General features: G+C 29.5%; 5 protein-coding genes across 7 annotated transcripts; all 5 read right to left on the bottom strand.

The window, feature by feature from the left end:
* Positions 1-4,615: 4,615 nt before the first annotated feature.
* Positions 4,616-9,935, bottom strand: LOC107069800 (cytochrome P450 4C1-like). 3 transcript variants are annotated; one of them, XM_089176349.1, is made up of 8 exons: positions 9,368-9,935; positions 9,192-9,298; positions 9,011-9,101; positions 8,743-8,925; positions 8,589-8,658; positions 8,374-8,500; positions 8,232-8,300; positions 8,021-8,127 (listed from the first exon to the last, which is right to left on the bottom strand). In XM_089176349.1, exons 1-7 carry the CDS (start codon positions 9,537-9,539, stop codon positions 8,274-8,276), a joined length of 777 nt encoding a protein of 258 aa, XP_089032475.1. In that variant the 5' UTR covers positions 9,540-9,935; the 3' UTR covers positions 8,021-8,127; positions 8,232-8,273. The 3 variants fall into 3 exon arrangements, with proteins under 3 accessions (XP_089032478.1, XP_089032476.1, XP_089032475.1); XM_089176352.1 differs by lacking the exons at positions 8,589-8,658; positions 8,743-8,925; positions 9,011-9,101; positions 9,192-9,298; positions 9,368-9,935 and adding exons at positions 4,616-7,215; positions 7,303-7,479; positions 7,582-7,747; positions 7,871-7,939; XM_089176350.1 differs by lacking the exons at positions 8,589-8,658; positions 8,743-8,925; positions 9,011-9,101; positions 9,192-9,298; positions 9,368-9,935 and adding exons at positions 4,616-7,215; positions 7,303-7,479; positions 7,582-7,747; positions 7,871-7,939 and having other exon boundaries at positions 8,232-8,418.
* Positions 9,936-11,634: 1,699 nt separating this feature from the next.
* LOC149033548 (putative cytochrome P450 4p3) lies at positions 11,635-12,265 on the bottom strand. Its single transcript, XM_089176365.1, has 2 exons — positions 12,019-12,265; positions 11,635-11,931 (listed from the first exon to the last, which is right to left on the bottom strand). The coding sequence occupies exons 1-2, from the start codon at positions 12,218-12,220 to the stop codon at positions 11,768-11,770; spliced, it is 366 nt and encodes a 121-aa protein (XP_089032491.1). The 5' UTR covers positions 12,221-12,265; the 3' UTR covers positions 11,635-11,767.
* LOC149033547 (cytochrome P450 4C1-like) lies at positions 12,264-13,168 on the bottom strand. Its single transcript, XM_089176824.1, has 5 exons — positions 13,067-13,168; positions 12,922-12,985; positions 12,711-12,817; positions 12,561-12,629; positions 12,264-12,461 (listed from the first exon to the last, which is right to left on the bottom strand). The coding sequence occupies exons 1-5, from the start codon at positions 13,166-13,168 to the stop codon at positions 12,264-12,266; spliced, it is 540 nt and encodes a 179-aa protein (XP_089032950.1).
* LOC149033546 (putative cytochrome P450 4aa1) lies at positions 12,953-13,842 on the bottom strand. The gene is made up of 3 exons (XM_089176372.1): positions 13,704-13,842; positions 13,436-13,618; positions 12,953-13,351 (listed from the first exon to the last, which is right to left on the bottom strand). The coding sequence occupies exons 1-3, from the start codon at positions 13,741-13,743 to the stop codon at positions 13,278-13,280; spliced, it is 297 nt and encodes a 98-aa protein (XP_089032498.1). The 5' UTR covers positions 13,744-13,842; the 3' UTR covers positions 12,953-13,277.
* On the bottom strand, positions 13,803-14,305 carry LOC149033545 (uncharacterized). The gene is made up of 2 exons (XM_089176379.1): positions 14,060-14,305; positions 13,803-13,990 (listed from the first exon to the last, which is right to left on the bottom strand). The coding sequence occupies exons 1-2, from the start codon at positions 14,229-14,231 to the stop codon at positions 13,869-13,871; spliced, it is 294 nt and encodes a 97-aa protein (XP_089032505.1). The 5' UTR covers positions 14,232-14,305; the 3' UTR covers positions 13,803-13,868.
* Between the last annotated feature and the right edge of the window lie 5,007 nt (positions 14,306-19,312).

Genomic DNA, 19,312 nt, shown 5'->3' with positions numbered 1-19,312 from the left:
TCAATGAAGAGTACAAAATAAATTTAGTGAATAATGGTTACACTTTATTAATTGAATAAGTCATAATTAAATAATGTATATTACTTTAATAGTTTTGCAAATTTTATGTTAATTAAGAAAAGATAAAGTAATCTATAGCAATTGAAAAAAAAAACAACATTGTTTTAACATTTTTAAATTCTTTCTGTTAAACTTACTTCATAACTCAAAAATAATAGAAATAATTCACATAAACATTCATATAAAATGGAATACGTCTGCTTAGAGTGCCACTGTAGACAATTTAGGAATCACTGATATAGATATTCTTTCTTCCATTAAAACAAAAACAATGAAAAACAAACAAACGAAATATAATTTTTTCTGAACAGGAAAGTACATTCCCTGAAACGTCGATTGGATTGTCTCCTTAGAGATATCGATAGTAGAATAGATAGTAGTAGGTCTACTAATTTCTAGCATTTGCATTCCGATACAAGATGCAAGTGGTACTTGAACGTGGGGGTAAGCGGAGCCAGGACGGAGGTAGTTTCAATTTCGAGACGCCAATCCAATCATGTAAATCAGACACGGCATTATTAGTGGTGGCAATCGAACCCTCTCCTACTAGGTGAACAGAATAGAGAGGGTGCCTACTATGAGGTTGAGTTGGAAGAGGAGGATGAGGAAGAGGATGAGAAGGATGAAGATGAGGAAGGTGAGGAAGAGGAGAAGGAAGGATGCGAGGATGGGGGATGGTCCATCTAGCGATCCTCCCGAACGAACGGAGGATACTACCGGCACCCCAAACTAATCCTGGGTTTACCTAATCGCCTACTCCCCCTTCTCCTCTTTCGTCCCTACGCGCTTCGGCAATTCCGTTCGTCGTTCGCAAAGCGGCTTACCGTTTTACCCCTTCCGGCACTTGCCGTTAGCACCCGGAGAACTTCCGCACCCGGAGAACTTCCGCACCCGCATCCTCCACCCCTCCTCCCCACCCCCTCCCATTCTTCTTACACTTCTATTCGTATTCTTACTAATTCTATCTATTTTTTTTATTTTTTTTATTTTTCTTTGACTATTTTTGGTACATGTGAGTTTTTATATTTTTGAAATTAAAAAAAAAAAAAAATAATAATAATAATAATTTATATTTTTTTGGAGTTATACTTCTTTTGACGTTAATCGATAATCGATATTTATACAATATATTCGATATACAAAGTTGTCATAAAAATGACAAATGAATTAAATCAATATGAATTCTGCTCAAACATTTTCATGTAAATTCATAAAAAAAGAAAGAAAATAATTGTCACATTAAAACGACAGGAATTCAGTTTACCACTTAATTAATTACCATCAATGACTTCTGATAGAATTTAAAGATTGTGTAAACTAAATACATTAGTCTTTTCAAAACTGATAAAAAAAAAAATAAATTGAATATCTGTCTCATTACACGTGTCAGAATGTATAAATATTTAAAGAAACAACTATGGTGTATCAGACTCATTGATTTCTAATCGAATTCAAAGATCAAATTAACATAAGCATCGTAAGGAATGATACCAATCGAGTATTTATTTATTCCTTATGTATTATACATTTAAACATATTTTCATATTAAAGAAAATATTTGAAATATACCATCATTATTAAATATCAGATCGAATTCAAAGATTAAGTCAATTATTTGAACGATTTTAAAAAGCGATCAAAATTCATATTCATATCAGTGACATTAAACATGTAAAACATGTACATATTTAAAGAAACAACTCAGGTGTTTCAATGTCATTGACTATTGATCGAATTCAAAGATTAAGTCAATCCCATTAACGTTCTGAAAAATGACAAAACTCGAATTACTGTCACATTACATATGTTAACATGTATACATATTATTTATTGGTTATTCTATCGATGAAATAGTTTCATTGCATTAACTTCAATTTCGATTAAATTAAAAACAACAAATCAAATCAATGATATTAATATCCTTAAAAAAAAAAAAAAAAAAAAAAATGCAATAAACAATTAGAATTATTGTTGTAATACTTTTGAACATTATTCACGACTTTTGAGATCAAATTGAAAAATGAAGATAACAACGTTGGTTACGTAAAGAATGAATGAGAAAAAAAGAAAAGGGAAGAAAAAAAGAAATTGAAGAGGGGATCGAGGATGTGAATGATCGTTGCTATCGCTAGAGAAGGATCTTCGTGATCGAACGAAAGCGTAAGCCATGTAATCCTCTGTGAAATACCGTGCTCGGATCGAAACGACCGAGAACTTTGCCGTACGGCTGAGGACAACGAGGACATCGATTATTCGCGGGAAACCACTCGCGTTAATCGTTTAAACTCTTGTGCAGGGCTGGTTCTAAAGGGAAAGAGGGCAGGAGGTTCAGAGGTTGGGATGTATCGGAGGTGGTTTTACGCAGTGCACGCTTGCAACCAGGTAAGCGTGATCGTGATCAACGAAACCACGAGTTACCAGGGTTCATCGAGTATCCCCCTAGTCAACTGTGTGTAAGAGTCTCGGCTTTGTGCCAAAAGATCAGCACGTTGACCGCGACGCGTGCGAGTGGTTCGTCATTCAACTCGTTTAAAGTTTAACTCGATAATATTCATTCTACTTTTATTCGATTATCTTTCTAATTTTCTTAATACGTTTTCTTGCCACGTGTACCATTTTCGGTATACATTAAAATGAATTTGTTAATTATGTTCAAGTTTTTCATATCAAATGTTATCATCTAAAAGTAATTGCTGATACTGAACACTGTTTTTTGTAATGCAATGATGTTTACAGTAATTTTTGAATCGTGCACCGAAACGATTGGTTATTAATTATGTGTAAATTATAATAGTCAAATTAAAAAATATATAAAATAAAGGTTAATAAAAAACCTTTTGTAATGATTTCAGAGTACACAATAATGTACTCATCATTGACCAATATAAAATTGTTATTTAATATACGATTTAAACTCATACAATAACAAATGCAAATTTGTTTAAAAATACTGTTACATCATATGTAAATAGCATTTGTTTTTTTACAATAGTCACGTATTGTGCATTAATTCTTTTCCTTAACACGAACGTTTTCCTGTGTTTCACAGGAAACTTAAAATCACTGGTCATCATTGTGGCATCATTTACACAAGTAGTCAATTACTTGTTAGGAAACTTTACTATACATTCTCATAAAAACAAAAAAACAATACGTGAATTCTAAATAACAATTCTCTCACGGATTTTCACCTGTAACGGAAAAGAAGGAAAGTACTTAAACGAAATTGTTAAATGTTGTTAATCATCGAAGCGAGGTTTAACGTTTACGTTAAGATAATGGACTTTAGTTGATGGCAATGTCTTGTTGTTTTCGTTGCGGCTCAAAGAAGCCACCTGCAAAATTACTTAAAGCAGTTATTCAAAATGTTTGACATTAATTTACATCCGTACTATACATGTTACTTACTTTCTACATTTTGGTATTGGTTTATCTCTTTTTTTTCTTATTCTTTAAGTATAAATTAAAATATATATAAAATTTTGTAAATTTAGCAAGTCTGGCAAGTTTTTGTTCAGTTGATTAATGTAAAGCTGGTTGTACAATAATAATTACTTGATCAGGTATAACTAATCAAGGATTAAGTTTAGTTGTATCAATGTTGGTTAACGATCAACTATTGGCTACAATTTTGTTCAAGTGGATCAATTATTTGGCTAACGTTCAAAGTACTAGACATGTGTGCACACATAACCTTAAAATTCCTTAAAATCCTACCTTAAAAAACTATGAAAAATGAAATACAAAATACATTAAATTATGAGCTTTAATAAACTTAAGTTCACTTAAACATCTTTTTGAACTATAAATGTATTCACAACTAGCTCTTAAAAAGTATTTGAAATTAATTAGAAATTCAAACAAGATCATGAACAAAACATTGTAATAAAAAGATTAACAATTGAAACAAATTAATGTTAACATTAACATAAAAAGTCATTTAATCATCATACTAAAAAGCTCGTTATACAGGAGTATAAGGTCAATAATGGCATTGCTAACAAATCTTTATGCTGGTAATACACGCAGGAAACACGCTTCGTTATATCTCTTATCTAACAATCAACTATCTAATATATTTAATCAACACAAATTGTAAGATTTACAACAGAACTATGAGTATGACTACAGGAATAAAAAAAAAGAAAGTATTCACAAAGAAGGTCAGGTTGATTCCAAAAGTTGCATTTGCGGTAACACATAATTATTGTGAACCGAAAAAAATCCATGCAATTAATCTTTCAGATAAATAGCAAAATTAGAATTATATTATCATTTCTATATAAAAATAAATGTGTATTTTTAGATTTTAATCATTTGCTAATTTCTCTTCTTATACTACGTTGATGAAACACTAATCAATTAAACATTTATGAAGTCATACTTATGTAACATTGTTTCCTTAGTTTTATTTATAGAATAGAAAAAAAAGTAAGACACCTAGTATATATAAGTTTATAATTAGTACATTAATAATAGTATATATTTATTCTTTTAATTTCTCATCGGTTAAGTAAAGGTGTGATCGTGAAATATAATTAATTGGTTAAGGTAAAAGCACACAGTATAATTTAACGATAACGTTTATGAACTACTTAGTTATACATGTGTACATGTATATGTGTATGTATATATATATCTATGTATACACGTATATATATATATATAATATTATATATTTATATGTAGATAAATAGGAAAGATCGTTACGTCACGTTCTAGCATGTACATACATTTCACAATCCTAACACGGTCTCGGAACTATCACGTTTTCTTGGTTTATCCTTTTGAAGGATCTACAGGTGTATTAAATGAGAGCTCGATGTCCCGAGGGATAAAAATCTTGGCGGCAGTCACAGCTCGTTTACGCGGATATCTCAAGTGAATTTCGGTTACAGCTCGTTTGCGCGATCCGACAGCCGGTCTTTTATTATTTCCCTTTATATGTGTATATCTATGAATGTAAATATGTATATATTATTATTACACGTGTAAATGTACAGGGTGGTATAATCTTACTCTGACCAATTATTTTCTAATTTTTTATTTCTCTGGTTTTATCAACGAATTAAAAATTTTTTTTCTTATATTAATATTGGGTCGAATCATTTTTATTTATTTTATTTTTATTTAGTATTTTTATTTAGTTCGGACGGCTATAGCCGTCATTTGCGGCAACGTGTTAAAAAAGAAATATTATCGTATAGTTTATACGTACACCCTGTACATATGAACGTAAGAGGAAATGACGTCGATTTGTGATACGGTAAGTTCCTTGTCTATCCAGGTGTTTTACCGAGTCGGGATCGAAATTGCAGGCTCGATGGTTGAAGGATAACATTGTACGATCGCGATCCCCCAAGAAGATCACAGAGAGTCTCTTTTATCGACGTCAGGTAAGAAGGCGTAACAAGGTGGTTCAATTGAATGTCCAGAATCGCGGAACTACAGAAGCGTGCCGCTCTTTTGCTTCTGTATATCAAACGAATACAACACGGCGGCGTGACTTTAGTCATATCGCTCGTAAAACATCCACTTTGCGATCTGGAACAAAATTCCATTCCGTAATATACTCAAACGATAGAAAACCAAAAAAACAAAAACATAATGAAAGATTTGGTTTAATGAAATACGGCTAGTTTCTTCTATTTCCGTTTTAACATCCAAATCATTTCGTAATCTCACACTTTCTTGAGAAAACTACCTTGTAATATTAAGATCGAACGAAAAATTTGTTCGACCAATTGTAAAGAGGAAGTCGAGTGTTTGAAATAAACGATTAATCATTTCATATATATATATATATATATATATTTTTTTTTTTGTAAATAACGTGAGTAGGAAACGTTGATTACATGTTTTCAAGATAAATATTACGAATAAGAAATTTAAATAGACGATTAACTCCTTAAGTTGCACGCTCGAGTTAATTCGAGCAACGTTGTATTATGTTAAGCCAACATTGTTCCTTAAAGGGTTAATCATTTTACACATTTATTATTATTATTATTATTATTATTCACTTTTTATTAAATATATTTATGTGTGTATCGTTTATGTAGGAAATTTAGTTTAACTACTCGGTGATGAAATTGCGAATGCAAACAAAAACAAAATTGAAGAAGTTGAATTAACTCATTGCGGCACAAAATTGCAGATAATAAAATAGCCCTATGCTGCATGGAAATCTTATTACGTTTTAAATGAAACAAAATTGGTATATTTTTATTTATAGATATATTACATAATGTAAAAATATAAAAAAAAAAAAAAGAAAAAGTTAATAACGAAGAGTAATAAGCAATTGTTTTGCGTAAATAAGATGAAATATAAACTTATGAGCATGTGTAGCTATTACAATAATATTTCGAGGTGGGATTAAAAATGTCCCATCGTGCATTACTGTATATCAAAAAGGTGGGACACATTTAATTCCACCGTGCTCCAAAGAGTTAAGAGAAGGGATGACTGAAAGTAGGATAGGGGAAAGAATGAAACTATAGAAAAGTGGGAGAACTAACGGATAAATCATAAAGCACGGTTCTTTCACGCTATGCTAATGACACCTCCTGCATCCTGTGTATGTATCCTTTTACCCGAAGCAAGAAAGTTCAATCTGCTGTATATGCCACGTGTTGTGTGTATATTCTTCTCTTTTTCTTCGACTCATGGTAATACACCTACTTGATGCAATTGCAGGAAATAAAAGATCATTTTCTACTTCTATTTTTCTTTTTCTCTCCTCCTTTTTTTTTTTTTTTTTTTGTTAGATGTTGCTTTAGACGTTCACGAGAGTAACGGTATGGAACTTAGCGGTACGATCGTTTTATTCGGAAATAAAACGATTCTATTCTCACTATTCTGGGGTTTACTAGCTTCGCTCGTGCGCTCATTCGTGGGCAATCTACAGCTTCGCACTAGATGCAAAATATACTATTTTATTTGTACAGGTAATTATTAAAATTGTTTTATTGAAAAATAATGAATAATATTATCTTTTACAAAATCGCAATATTATAGGTTCTGCTGGCTGCAAAGTTACGCCAAATTTCACGTTAATATCTTCAACTGGTACTGCATAGTCTGTGTGAACAGTAAATTTTCTTAATACTGTAGCAGCAATTATCTTCATTTCGTGCATAGCAAAATCTTGTCCTAAAAAAGCATTATTCCATAAACATGTATGTAACTTAACAATTCATTAGAATATTATTTCAAGAATAGATAAGTATATGCTATTACCTATGCAGTTTCTAATCCCTCGGCTAAATGGCATGAAATATCTTTTCTCATAGTTTCCTGGCAAGAATCGATCCGGATTAAATGTTAAAGGATTCTTCCAATATTTCTCTTTCCGATGAAGACCAAATATTGAAATAACGACAGAGGTATTTTTCGGTATTACCAGTTTCTCGTTAACTTTAAACGATAAATAATTACACATTATTCTTACATAAAACAGTAATGTCAATGGAAAAGAATAAAAATATTAAAAATATTTTATTATGATTAATAATATACCTTTCGTATCTCTACATGCAGTTCGTCCAATAAATGGACCAGATGGAAATAATCTTAAAGTTTCTTTGATTACTCGCTCCAAATATTCCATTTTCTTAGTATCTTCAAATGTAATAGGATTATCACTTGAACCATACACATCGTATAATTCTTTATATGCTTGATTCTGCAATCAAAAATGCCAGCATGATACGTGACATAAATTTTGTGTAAAACTATTTTCAATTTTTAAAAGAAAAGGACAAAAATAAAGTCATTTTTAATTAAGTAATTTTTCATCTGTACGTACTTGAATTTTCGGAAATGTTGCCAGCATTAAAAATAAGAATGATAGTACATTAGCATTAGTTTCACTTCCCTAAAAAATAAAATATAAATTGTCTTTTACCTTTCATGAATAAAAATCAATCTTATCTTATCTTAAACTAATATAACTTACTGCCACAGTAAATGTATTTATTTCATCCCGAATATCTTCTTCGGAATATTCTCCACCCTTGTATAGTGATGTTAACAGCACGTCAAGAAATGAACTTCTGTTTTTATCTTTATTATCAAGAGAATATAATATACTTCTTAGTATTGTTATAAAAATATACTATTTATAAATTTATAAGCATTAGAATGTTTTATAAAATTGTTATTCTTACTTTCATCTACTCCTTTTGATTCTTGAAGAATTTTACCTTCTTTCATTGATTCCTTTTTTTCTTTATAATCTTCACGAATGAAAGTTATTTATGTATTAATAAAATAAGGCAATTTTTATAACAATAATCATTTTTAATGTACCTCGTATGTGATATTATTAAGAATTGATTGAAGCTCTTTTAATCGCTTTCCCTGAGACGAATTGTAAAATATAAAATCTGGATGTAACCAGATTTTAATGATCCTTTCCATAACTATTTCGATCCCCCTAATAATAAAGAAAAATGTAAAAGTAAATAAATATAAAATAATATTGTATTATATTATAAGTATATAAATATTTTCTTTATTATTACTCTTTAATGTATTCAGCATGTTTTAATTCCGGTTTGTGTTGCAAATCAAAGTCACACTCAAATAGGCTTTCTGTCAATACAAACAAACAAAATCAATTTTTAATCAATTTTAATAGGACAGTTTTTCAAGCTTTCCAAAAGTCTCACATCTTACCATATATTATATTAAGTGTACACAGCATTAGATTTTTCTCGATATCTATGTTTTCGCCATTATAAGTTTCTAAAGTAGTTGCCAGTTCATTTGAATTTTTAATTACTACTTCCATATAGGTTGAAAACATGTTTGGTTTGAATACTGGGCCTAACATCTTTCGATGAATGTTCCATAATGTCGCTTTAAATAAGATAATATTTGTTACTTTAATTTGTTATGCATATTGAGTAATTAAAAAATAAGGAAACCTTAACTTATTGTTTACCTGGCGCAGTAGTCAACCCATTTCCCAAAAAAGGTTTTATAAAGTCATATAACTGACCCTTCTGAAAGTCATACGGATTGTCTGATATAATCTAAAAAAAAATAAACATATTTTGACAAAAATAAAATACAACAATTGAAAGCAAATTGCATAGAGTGATATTAATTCATATGAATCTTACCTTAATATCTTCGGGATCATCAAACATTAAGACTAATTTTGGGCCTATCCAATATCGACAAGGCGATGAATATGTTTCAAGTGATTTCTTTAATGTATAAGATATATCTAATAGACAAATGTATTTAATAGAAATAACATAAGTGTATATGTTATTAATATGAAATAAAAATGTACCTTTCAAATCACCGAGAAACATAGATGCATTTCCGATCAAAGGATAAGCTTTAGGTCCAGAACAATGTTTTACCATATTAATTTCCCGAAATTTATTTTTTAAATATTTAATAACGTAGAATAATATAATTACAAATGCTGTTAAAGCCATAACTTCAGTAATATACCACATGTTTAATTAGAAAAATTAAAAATTATAAAATGAGTAAATGGTTTAAAAATACTGCTAAATCTTCTCTTTTAAGAATTGTTCATTTATAAAATTGCTACTCTGCAGCGACTTCTTATATCTTTTATATCTTAATAGAGACTAGGAAGAAGTGAAGAAACAGTGAGCCTATTTAAGGAAACTCAAGATCGTACTATGTACAATAGTCAAGGATATCTATAATACGAGTAGTAGAAATGGAAAAAAATTTTTCCTTTATCATTTTATTTTTCCATACATATAAATACTAATTTATATATTATCTTACAAGGCTTTGTCATTAGTTATATAAAACTGACGTTAGTTTTTTTTTTTTAAAGATGCCTTGATTTTTTTCCCTTCTTCTGTTTTTCTTCTGTTTTTCATCTTTGTGCTATGCTAATTAATAATTACTAATTAAACGAGATTTATTAGATGAGTAGTCAGAAGTATATTGATTAATGGTCTGATTGAAATAAATTTATATTGCATTATTAAAAAAAAAAGTATCAATTTATATATTAATATATATAATTTAAATAATTTTCATAATAATGTTGCGTTAAGTACAATTCCCTGCTTTGAATTGTACCATAGAGAGAAATAATAAATTTCAAATATCCTTAAATCAAAGCCTTGCGTTATTTTATACTTTTACCAAAATTACTGCTTCTCCGAATTAAAGTTCTTAATTTAATGATGGAGCACGCGAGATATGTCTGTGGCAATACACGAACGCTACCGCAGCGTGGCATAATACGTCTGTGATCTTGTATAAACAGTTTCGTCATTGCGAGATAACACATCCATGCTAATTATGGGCTTAAGAAAAAAATTAAATAATAGAATTCATGTTTTGCTGATACGATTACGTACGAGTTCAATATTTATATTCAAATTGTCGTTAATTATCAGCAAAAAATAATTATAAAAAACAAGGAGAATAATCGTTTATTGAATGATAAACACATTTGCAACTATGTAATATACATCAAGCATAGAATTTTTCTAGAGGTCTTAACACCTACTCTGACGTTTAACGTCAGTTATCTCTTAATAAATTGTATACGGACGAGCTTGTCTACGAGCAAAATACGATAGTGTTACACAAGACTGAATTTAATTAATTTATTACAAATTGATTCAGAATGAAAAGATCATGTATAAAAGTTAAAAATTATAAAATGAGTAAATAGTTTAAAAATACTGCTGAATTTTACTCTTGTAAAAATGGTTCAGTTATAAAATTGCTACTCCGCAACGACTTCTTGTATCTTCTATGTCTTAATAGAAAATAGGAAAAAGTGAAGAAACAGGGAGCCTATTTAAGGATAAATCTTATTTTTCCTAAGAGCTTCAAAGCGCCTCGAATAGTGATAAAACTTTAATCGCCTTTTTCTCGAAACTTTTATTCGAAAATTGTTAAATCTGGGTGGACTCAGAACTACTCAAGCATCTTTTAATCGATTGACTTAAAATTTTGAAGTTAGTTTGATAATTGTACTTTCTACCGAAGCACATATACGATTTTTAATTGAATGTAAACTTTTCATTTTATAAACAATTTTCTACATATTTTTTTCGCCGAAAAGTCGATTTTTTGATTCAAAGTTGCGTCATTTTTACAAAATTTGACTTAAAAACTTGACTTTTTAATAAAAATTATCTTTTAACACTTATTGGCCGCTCACACAACATTTGTGTGATAGCCGGAACACACACATTGGCCGTTATTTTATTTTTTTAAACCTTTATATAAATACATTTAAAATTATATATAAAATTAAACTTAAACAACAACTATAAATATAACAATTATAAATAGAACAAACAAACAAATATACATTATTTCAAATTTAAATTACGATTTGATACTGTATTCCTAATACTTGCTGTATAAAAAAATAAATAAACAATTAAATAAAAAGGATTTATTTGAATAAATCAGAATAAACTTTCGAGACAACTGAATACACAAATTCGAGTTATAAAATAACATAAATTTATAAAGAATTAAAAAAACACACTTAGATATTCTCCTAATAGATTTTTGAACTTTGACATATGCAAATCATTAGAATTTCAAAAGCATAAATGATTATCTCAACTTCGCTCTCGTGGGCAATCGACAACCTGGCACTAGTTGCACAATATACTATTTTATTTGTACAGGTAATTATTAAAATTGTTTTATTGAAAAATAATGAATAACATTATCTTTTACAAAATCGCAATATTATAGGTTCTGCTGGCTGCAAAGTTAAACCAAATTTCAAGTTAATATCTTCAACCGGTACTGCATAGTCTGTGTGAACAGTAAATTTTCTTAATACTGTAGCAGCAATTATCTTCATTTCGTGCATAGCAAAATCTTGTCCTAAAAAAGCATTATTCCATAAACATGTATGTAACTTAACAATTCATTAGAATATTATTTCAAGAATAGATAAGTATATGCTATTACCTATACAGTTTCTAATCCCTCGACTAAATGGCATGAAATATCTTTTCTCATAGTTTCCTGGCAAGAATCGATCCGGATTAAATATTAAAGGATTCTTCCAATATTTCTCTTTCCGATGAAGACCAAATATTGAAATAAAGACAGAGGTATTTTTTGGTATTACCAGTTTCTCGTTAACTTTAAACGATAAATAATTACACATTATTCTTACATAAAACAGTAATGTCAATAGAAAAGAATATATATTAAAAATAATTTATTATGATTAATAATATACCTTTCGTATCTCTACATGCAGTTCGTCCAATAAATGGAGCAGATGGAAATAATCGTAAAGTTTCTTTGATTACTCGCCCCAAATATTCCATTTTCTTGGTATCTTCCAACGTAATAGAATTATCACTTGAACCATACATATCGTATAATTCTTTATATACTTGATTCTGCAATCAAAAATTTTGTATAAAACTATTTTCAATTTTTAAAAGAAAAGGACAAAAATAAAGTCATTTTTAATTAAGTAATTTTTCATCTGTACGTACTTGAATTTTCGGAAATGTTGCAAGCATTAAAAATAAGAATTTTATTACAATAGCGCTAGTTTCACTTCCCTAAAAAATAAAATATAAATTGTCTTTTACCTTTCATGAATACAAATCAATCTTATCTTATCCTAAATAAATAAAACTTACTGTAAAAATGAATGTATTTACTTCATCTCGAATATCTGCTTCGGAATATTCTCCACCCTTGTATAGTGATGTTAACAGCACGTCAAAAAATGAACTTCTGTTTTTATCTTTATTATCAAGAGAATATAATATACTTCTTAGTATTGTTATAAAAATATACTATTTATAAATTTATAAGCATTAGAATGTTTTATATAATTGTTATCCTTACTTTCATCTAGATCTTTTGATTCTTGAAGAATTTTACCTTCTTTCGTTGATTCCTTCTTTTTTTCCTTATAATCTTCACAAATAAAAGTTATTTATGTATTAATAAAATAAGAAAATTATAATGAGAATAATCATTCTTAATGTACCTCGTATGTGATATTATCAACAACTGATAAAAGCTCCTTCAATCGCTTTCCCTGAAACGAATTGTTAAATAGAAAATCTGGATGTAACCAGATTTTCATCATCCTTTCCGTAACTATGTCGACCCCCCTAATAATAAAGAAAAATGTAAAAGTAAATAAATATAAAATAATATTGTATTATATTATAAGTATATAAATATTTTCTTTGTTATTACTCATTAATGTATTCAGTAAATTTTAATTCCTGTTTGTTTTGCAAATCTAAGTCACAACCAAATATGCTTTCTGTCAATACAAACAAACAAAATCAATTTTTAATCAATTTTAATACGACGGTTTTTCAAGCTTTTTAAAAGTCTCACATCTTACCATATATTATATTAAGTGTACACAGCATTAGATTTTTCTCGATATTTATGTTTTCGCCATTATAAGCTTCTAAAATAGTTGCTAGTGTATTTGAATTTTTAATTATTCCGGCCACATAGGTTGATAACATGTTTCGTTTGAATACTGGACCTAACATCTTTCGATGAATGTTCCATATTGTCGCTTCAAATAAGATAATATTTGCTACTTTCATTTGTTATGCATATTTAGTAATTAAAAAATAAGAAAACCTTAACTTATTGTTTACCTTGCGCAGTAATCAACCCATTTCCCATATAAGATTTCATAAAGTCATATAACTGACTCTTTTGAAAATCATACGGATTGTCTGATATAATCTAAAAAAAATAAACATATTTGGACAAAAATAAAATACAACAATTGAAAGCAAATTGCATAGAGTGATATTAATTCATATGAATCTTACCTTAATATCTTCGGGATCATCAAACATTAAGACTAATTTTGGGCCTATCCAAAATCGACAAGGCGATGAATATGTTTCAAGTGATTTCTTTAATGTATAAGATATATCTAATAGACAAATGTATTTAATAGAAATAACATAAGTGTATATGTTATTAATATGAAATAAAAATGTACCTTTCAAATCACCGAGAAACATAGATGCATTTCCGATCAAAGGATAAGCTTTAGGTCCAGAACAATGTTTTACCATATTAATTTCCCGAAATTTATTTTTTAAATATTTAATAACGTAGAATAATATAATTACAAATGCTGTTAAAGCCATAACTTCAGTAATATACCACATGTTTAATTAGAAAAATTAAAAATTATAAAATGAGTAAATGGTTTAAAAATACTGCTAAATCTTCTCTTTTAAGAATTGTTCAGTTATAAAATTGCTACTCTCCAGCGACTTCTTATATCTTTTATATCTTAATAGAGACTAGGAAGAAGTGAAGAAACAGTGAGCCTATTTAAGGAAACTCAAGATCGTACTTTATCCAGGTGTTAAGGATTCCTATAACACGAGTAGAGGGAATGGGACAAAAAGTTGTATTTTATTATTTTATTTATTCATGTATATAAATATTAATTTACATAACATTTATTATATAAGGTCACTAGTTGCCTTATTATTAGTGGTATAAAACTGATGTTCGTTTTTTCTTTAAAATGCCTTGATTTTTTTCCTTTCCCCCTGTTTAACTTCGTTAAACAATAATTATTAGATACATGAGATTTATTATAATAGTAGTAAGAAGTATAATTATTAGAGGTCTAATTGAATTGTACTTATATTGCATTATTATCGAAAGGTATCAATTTATATATTATTATATAATATAATAAATTTTTTCATAATAATGTCGCGTTAAGTACAATTCTCTGCTTCAAATTGTACCATAGAGAGAAATAATAAATTTGAAATATCCTTAAATCAAAGCTCTCCTTTATTTTATACTTTTACCAAAATTACCGCTTCTCCGAATTAAAGTTCTTAATTTAATGATGGAGCACGCGAGATATATCTTATTCAATACAAGAATGCTACTGTAGCGTGGCATAGTACATCTGTGATCTTGTACAAGCAGTTTTGTCATCGCGAAGTAACACATACATGCCAAAAATGCACTTAAGAAAAAATCAATTAATGCAATTCATGTTTTGCTGATACGATTACGTACGAGTTGAATATTTATATTCAAATCATTAAAATCGTTTTCTTCCTAAAAAATGTGTATTTTTTTTTTTAGATAATTGATTAATAAATCGTCGTTAAATAATCAGCAAAAAATCATTATGAAAAACAAGGAGAAAAATCGTTTCTTGAATACAACGTTAAATTTTTTATTAACAATACGTTACATTTTTTTTCGTCGAAAAGTCGATTTTTTTTATACAATGTTGCGTCATTTTTACAAAATTTGACTTAAAAACTTGACTTTTTAATAAAAATTTTCTTTTAACACTTGAATGGCCGCTCACACAACATTTGTGTGATAGCCGGAACACACACATTGGCCGTTATTTTATTTTTTCATAACTTTATATATATATATATTTAAAATTATATATAAAATTAAATTTAAACAACAACTATAAATATAACAAACAAACAAATATAAATTATTTCAAATTTACAATACGATTGAATACTGTATTCCTAATACTCGCTGTATAAAAATATAAATGAACAATTAAATAAAAAGGATTTATTTGAATAAATCAGAATGAACTTTCGAGACAACTGAATACACAAATTCGAGTTATAAAATAACATAAATTTATAAAGACTTAAAAAAGCACACTTTGATATTCCCCTAATAGATCTTTGAACTTTGACATATGCAAATTATTAGAATTTCATAAGCATGAAGGATTATCTATACTTCTCAACGTATGTACAATACACATGCGTGTCTATACCTACGTGTCACGTCGTACAATTGCGATGCATGCCAGGGAGGTAAATAGAAAAAGACATTGGGCGGGGGGAGGGGGGAGGGCGACAAGAAAAGAAAACAAATGTAAAAAAAAGAAAAAAAGAAAAGAGAAACATAAGATAGAAATAAAAGAAAAGAAAAGATGGAGTCTCTGATCAAGAGGCAAAGACACGCGCCAACGAGCACGCGCCGATAGATCTGACATCTTGACGCCCGTCGGCCGTCGTCAGCCCTTCTCGTTGTCGTCGTCGTTGTCGTTGTCGTAGTCGTCATCGTCTTCGTCGGTTGTCGTTGTCGTTGTCGTTGTCGTTGTCGTCATCGTCTAACGCAAAACACCACCAACAAGCAAACGATGTACACGTGACCGGAGATTTCAGACATCATCCTTACACTTCTACTTCTTCTTCTTCAATTTCTTCTTCTTCTTCTTCTTCTTCTTCTTCCTCTTCCTCTTAAATCCTTTTTTTTTTTACTTTTGTTTTTTATTTTCCACCCACACATTGGATTTCCCGGAATCGAGTTTGGTAAGATCGAATCGCTTGTTGGGATCGGGACGACCCACCGCGAGTAGCCCACGAGAAATCGTGGATCCTGTTAGTTGTGTTGTGTAAATATGCATGTATGTATGTATGTTTGGTTTGTATCAATGTATGGGTTTATTTATGTATGTATATATATACCTCAGACCTCTTCCTTAACGTCTACGATCTTTACAGCGAATGAGATTGGCCCAACGAGTTAAGGGAATCCACCTAAGACACTGACTGTGGAATCTTACTTGGGGACATGTTGATTACAATGAATACCAAATTATTCGATATCAGTCGAAATTATTTTTAAATTAACTTCATTGATATTTTTATTTCAGTTATTGCACTAAAAATTTTTTCTATGCACAATAATCAGTATTTTGTTGTCATACTTGTTTGTACATTTTGTAAGATTTTGAGTGTTGTTTGAATTAATTTCTTAATATTGATAAGGTGTACCTTATCTTTTACATAAAAAAAAAACATTGAAATGTTAAATCTGATAATTTAGGTCACCGGTACTCAACCCTTTTTCTTTTACGGAGTTTCACACAGGCGTTGCATTGATTGACAATCGATGACAAAAAAGTAAAATCATCAGGTTGGAAGGCAATAAATTTATTTAAACTATAATGCGATATTTGATTTTTTTTTTTTTTATAAAGATGATCAGTACCAAATATTAGGGATTGTTGGGTCAAGTGACCGTTAGTTATTTTTGGCTTCTAAAAAAAGAAAAAATAACTATAATTCATAACTGATTTAGGTGGTTATTTAACAGGATTTTGATAACTACAATAAACTTCATATATATATTAAATAATTAACAATAAACTATCTAATTAATTAAATAAATAAAAAATAGATATGAAGTACTTAAAAAATATATATTTAACTCATGATATCACAAAAACTTTTTTTAAATAAAATTATTAGTCTATTTTTAACAATAAAGATGTAAAAATTCTAAGTCTTTGATAAAAAAAGAACAGCACAATAATTAAAACGGAAAATATAATGCTATACTTTAAAAAAATATACGAAAAGCATTAACTAACTAGTTGAAAAGTTTTCTTTTGTACGATACGTTTGAAAACATGGTTCCATAACCTTGTCTAATTATACTAATTAATTCAATTTCAAACTAGATCATGTATATACACGGCACTGTGTGCTTGGTAATGCAAAACACGTTAACACGCTTATAGCATCTAAAAGATAAACAGGCATATGTAAGCTCGTTAAAGATTATTAAATCAAGTTTAAAAAGAAGAAACTGCAATTGATGAACAAAATATTTAAGATAAATAAAAAAGTTAGAATTAGTTACATTTAAATTTAAATTGAATCTTATTCATGTAAATGCATACATTCAATTCATTTAGGTTTATCGAGTATTACAATTATTTGAAAGATGTCCAAAATTGTCAAATAATTGCATGCTTAATTAGATCAAGTTTAACTTAAATTTATCAAATTTATTCATAGATTAATTAATTTTATTTATAATTATCAAAATTATATGCAATACACTATGAGAAATTAATCAAAAGTTGTATCTGACATTTAATGAAACACCAGATCGTAATTTATATTCGTTCAATTATCGGCATTTGATAAAAATACAGATATAATAGAAGAACATTTTTTTTATATAATTTTCCAAATTCGTCTCGTTTCATCCATTTAATATAAATATAAAAAATAAATAAATAAAAATGAAACAAATATATTATACAACCCACGTAAACGTGTCTCCAACGTACACCAAGATTAAACATAGCCTCAAAAAAAGAATAAAAACAGTCTCCATAAAATCTACTACGATAAACCCAAAGTACTAAAGCTGAAAATTGATCGTTAACTCGTGTCAGAAGTTAAAAACAAAGAAATTACGATCGGTTAGGAAAAATTTTGGCGACGAAGAGCACAACAGCAACAGCAGAAGCAGCAGCAGCAAAAGCAGCACGTTCATGGGGTTACATCTTGCATACCAACCGGCAAGAAGATCCCACGGGATTCAAGGAAAGAGAAGAAGGTCTTCTTGCTGAGAAAGAAAGAACAAGAGAAAGGGAAAGAGAAAGAGAGAGAGTGTGAGAGAGAGAGAGAGAAGGTTTGCCAAGGAGGACGGTAGACGACGGCCACTAAATATTGTGTTCGCGCAGAGAATACAGCTCTTGGGACACGTGTAAGCGGGGCGGCGGGATTCCGTATGAGCAGATCGGCCCGCCGATTATACGCTAATTCAACGCAAATTCCTTCCCGGAGATATCTGTATCGCTCGCATACATCAGAGCCCGCGGTAGCTGCTGGCTGCTGCCGTTAGCTGCTGCTCCTGCTGCTGCTGCTGCTGTTGCAGCAGTTGCAGTTGCTGTTGCAAGTTACTGTAGCCAACCATTGCTTTTGCCGTTGTTGCTGGCCGTTGCTCCTCCAAGCGGCTTAATCAGTACCCACGAAGAGACAACTATATAGCCGGTAACTACGTAGTTCCGTGTGCGTACACCTTACACACGTTGTCTTACCAAGAGGTGCGGAATCCCACGAAAATAAGACTCACCTGAGTTGTACGTTCGATCGGCGGTAGTTAGTTGCAAAACTATGAAAGCAAACGTTGCTTTATTTTTAACAATATCATCAATAATATATGTGTTTTCTTTATTATTAACATGGATCGTAATAACTTTTGCAACTTGTTGAATTTTTTTTTAAAGAATGTCTTCGTTGAAGGGAGGAGGAAAATCCTGAAAGAGTACTGATCATACGATATAATATATTTTTAGTAAAAAGAATATTTTGTCTTGTTGCGAGACAACAATCCAAGTAAATTCCATGCGTAACTCAGTCGTAGAATGGAATTCGAATGTTTGCGTAGAGGGAGGGGGAGGTGTCTTGAAAGATTTTTCATAGATTTT

The sequence above is a fragment of the Polistes dominula genome, unplaced genomic scaffold (genome assembly GCF_049000335.1).
Source record: "Polistes dominula isolate Pdom_NZ unplaced genomic scaffold, Pdom_raw_medaka contig_32, whole genome shotgun sequence".
NCBI classification, from domain to species: domain Eukaryota; kingdom Metazoa; phylum Arthropoda; class Insecta; order Hymenoptera; family Vespidae; genus Polistes; species Polistes dominula.
This window is presented reverse-complemented; position numbering and strand designations above follow the sequence as displayed.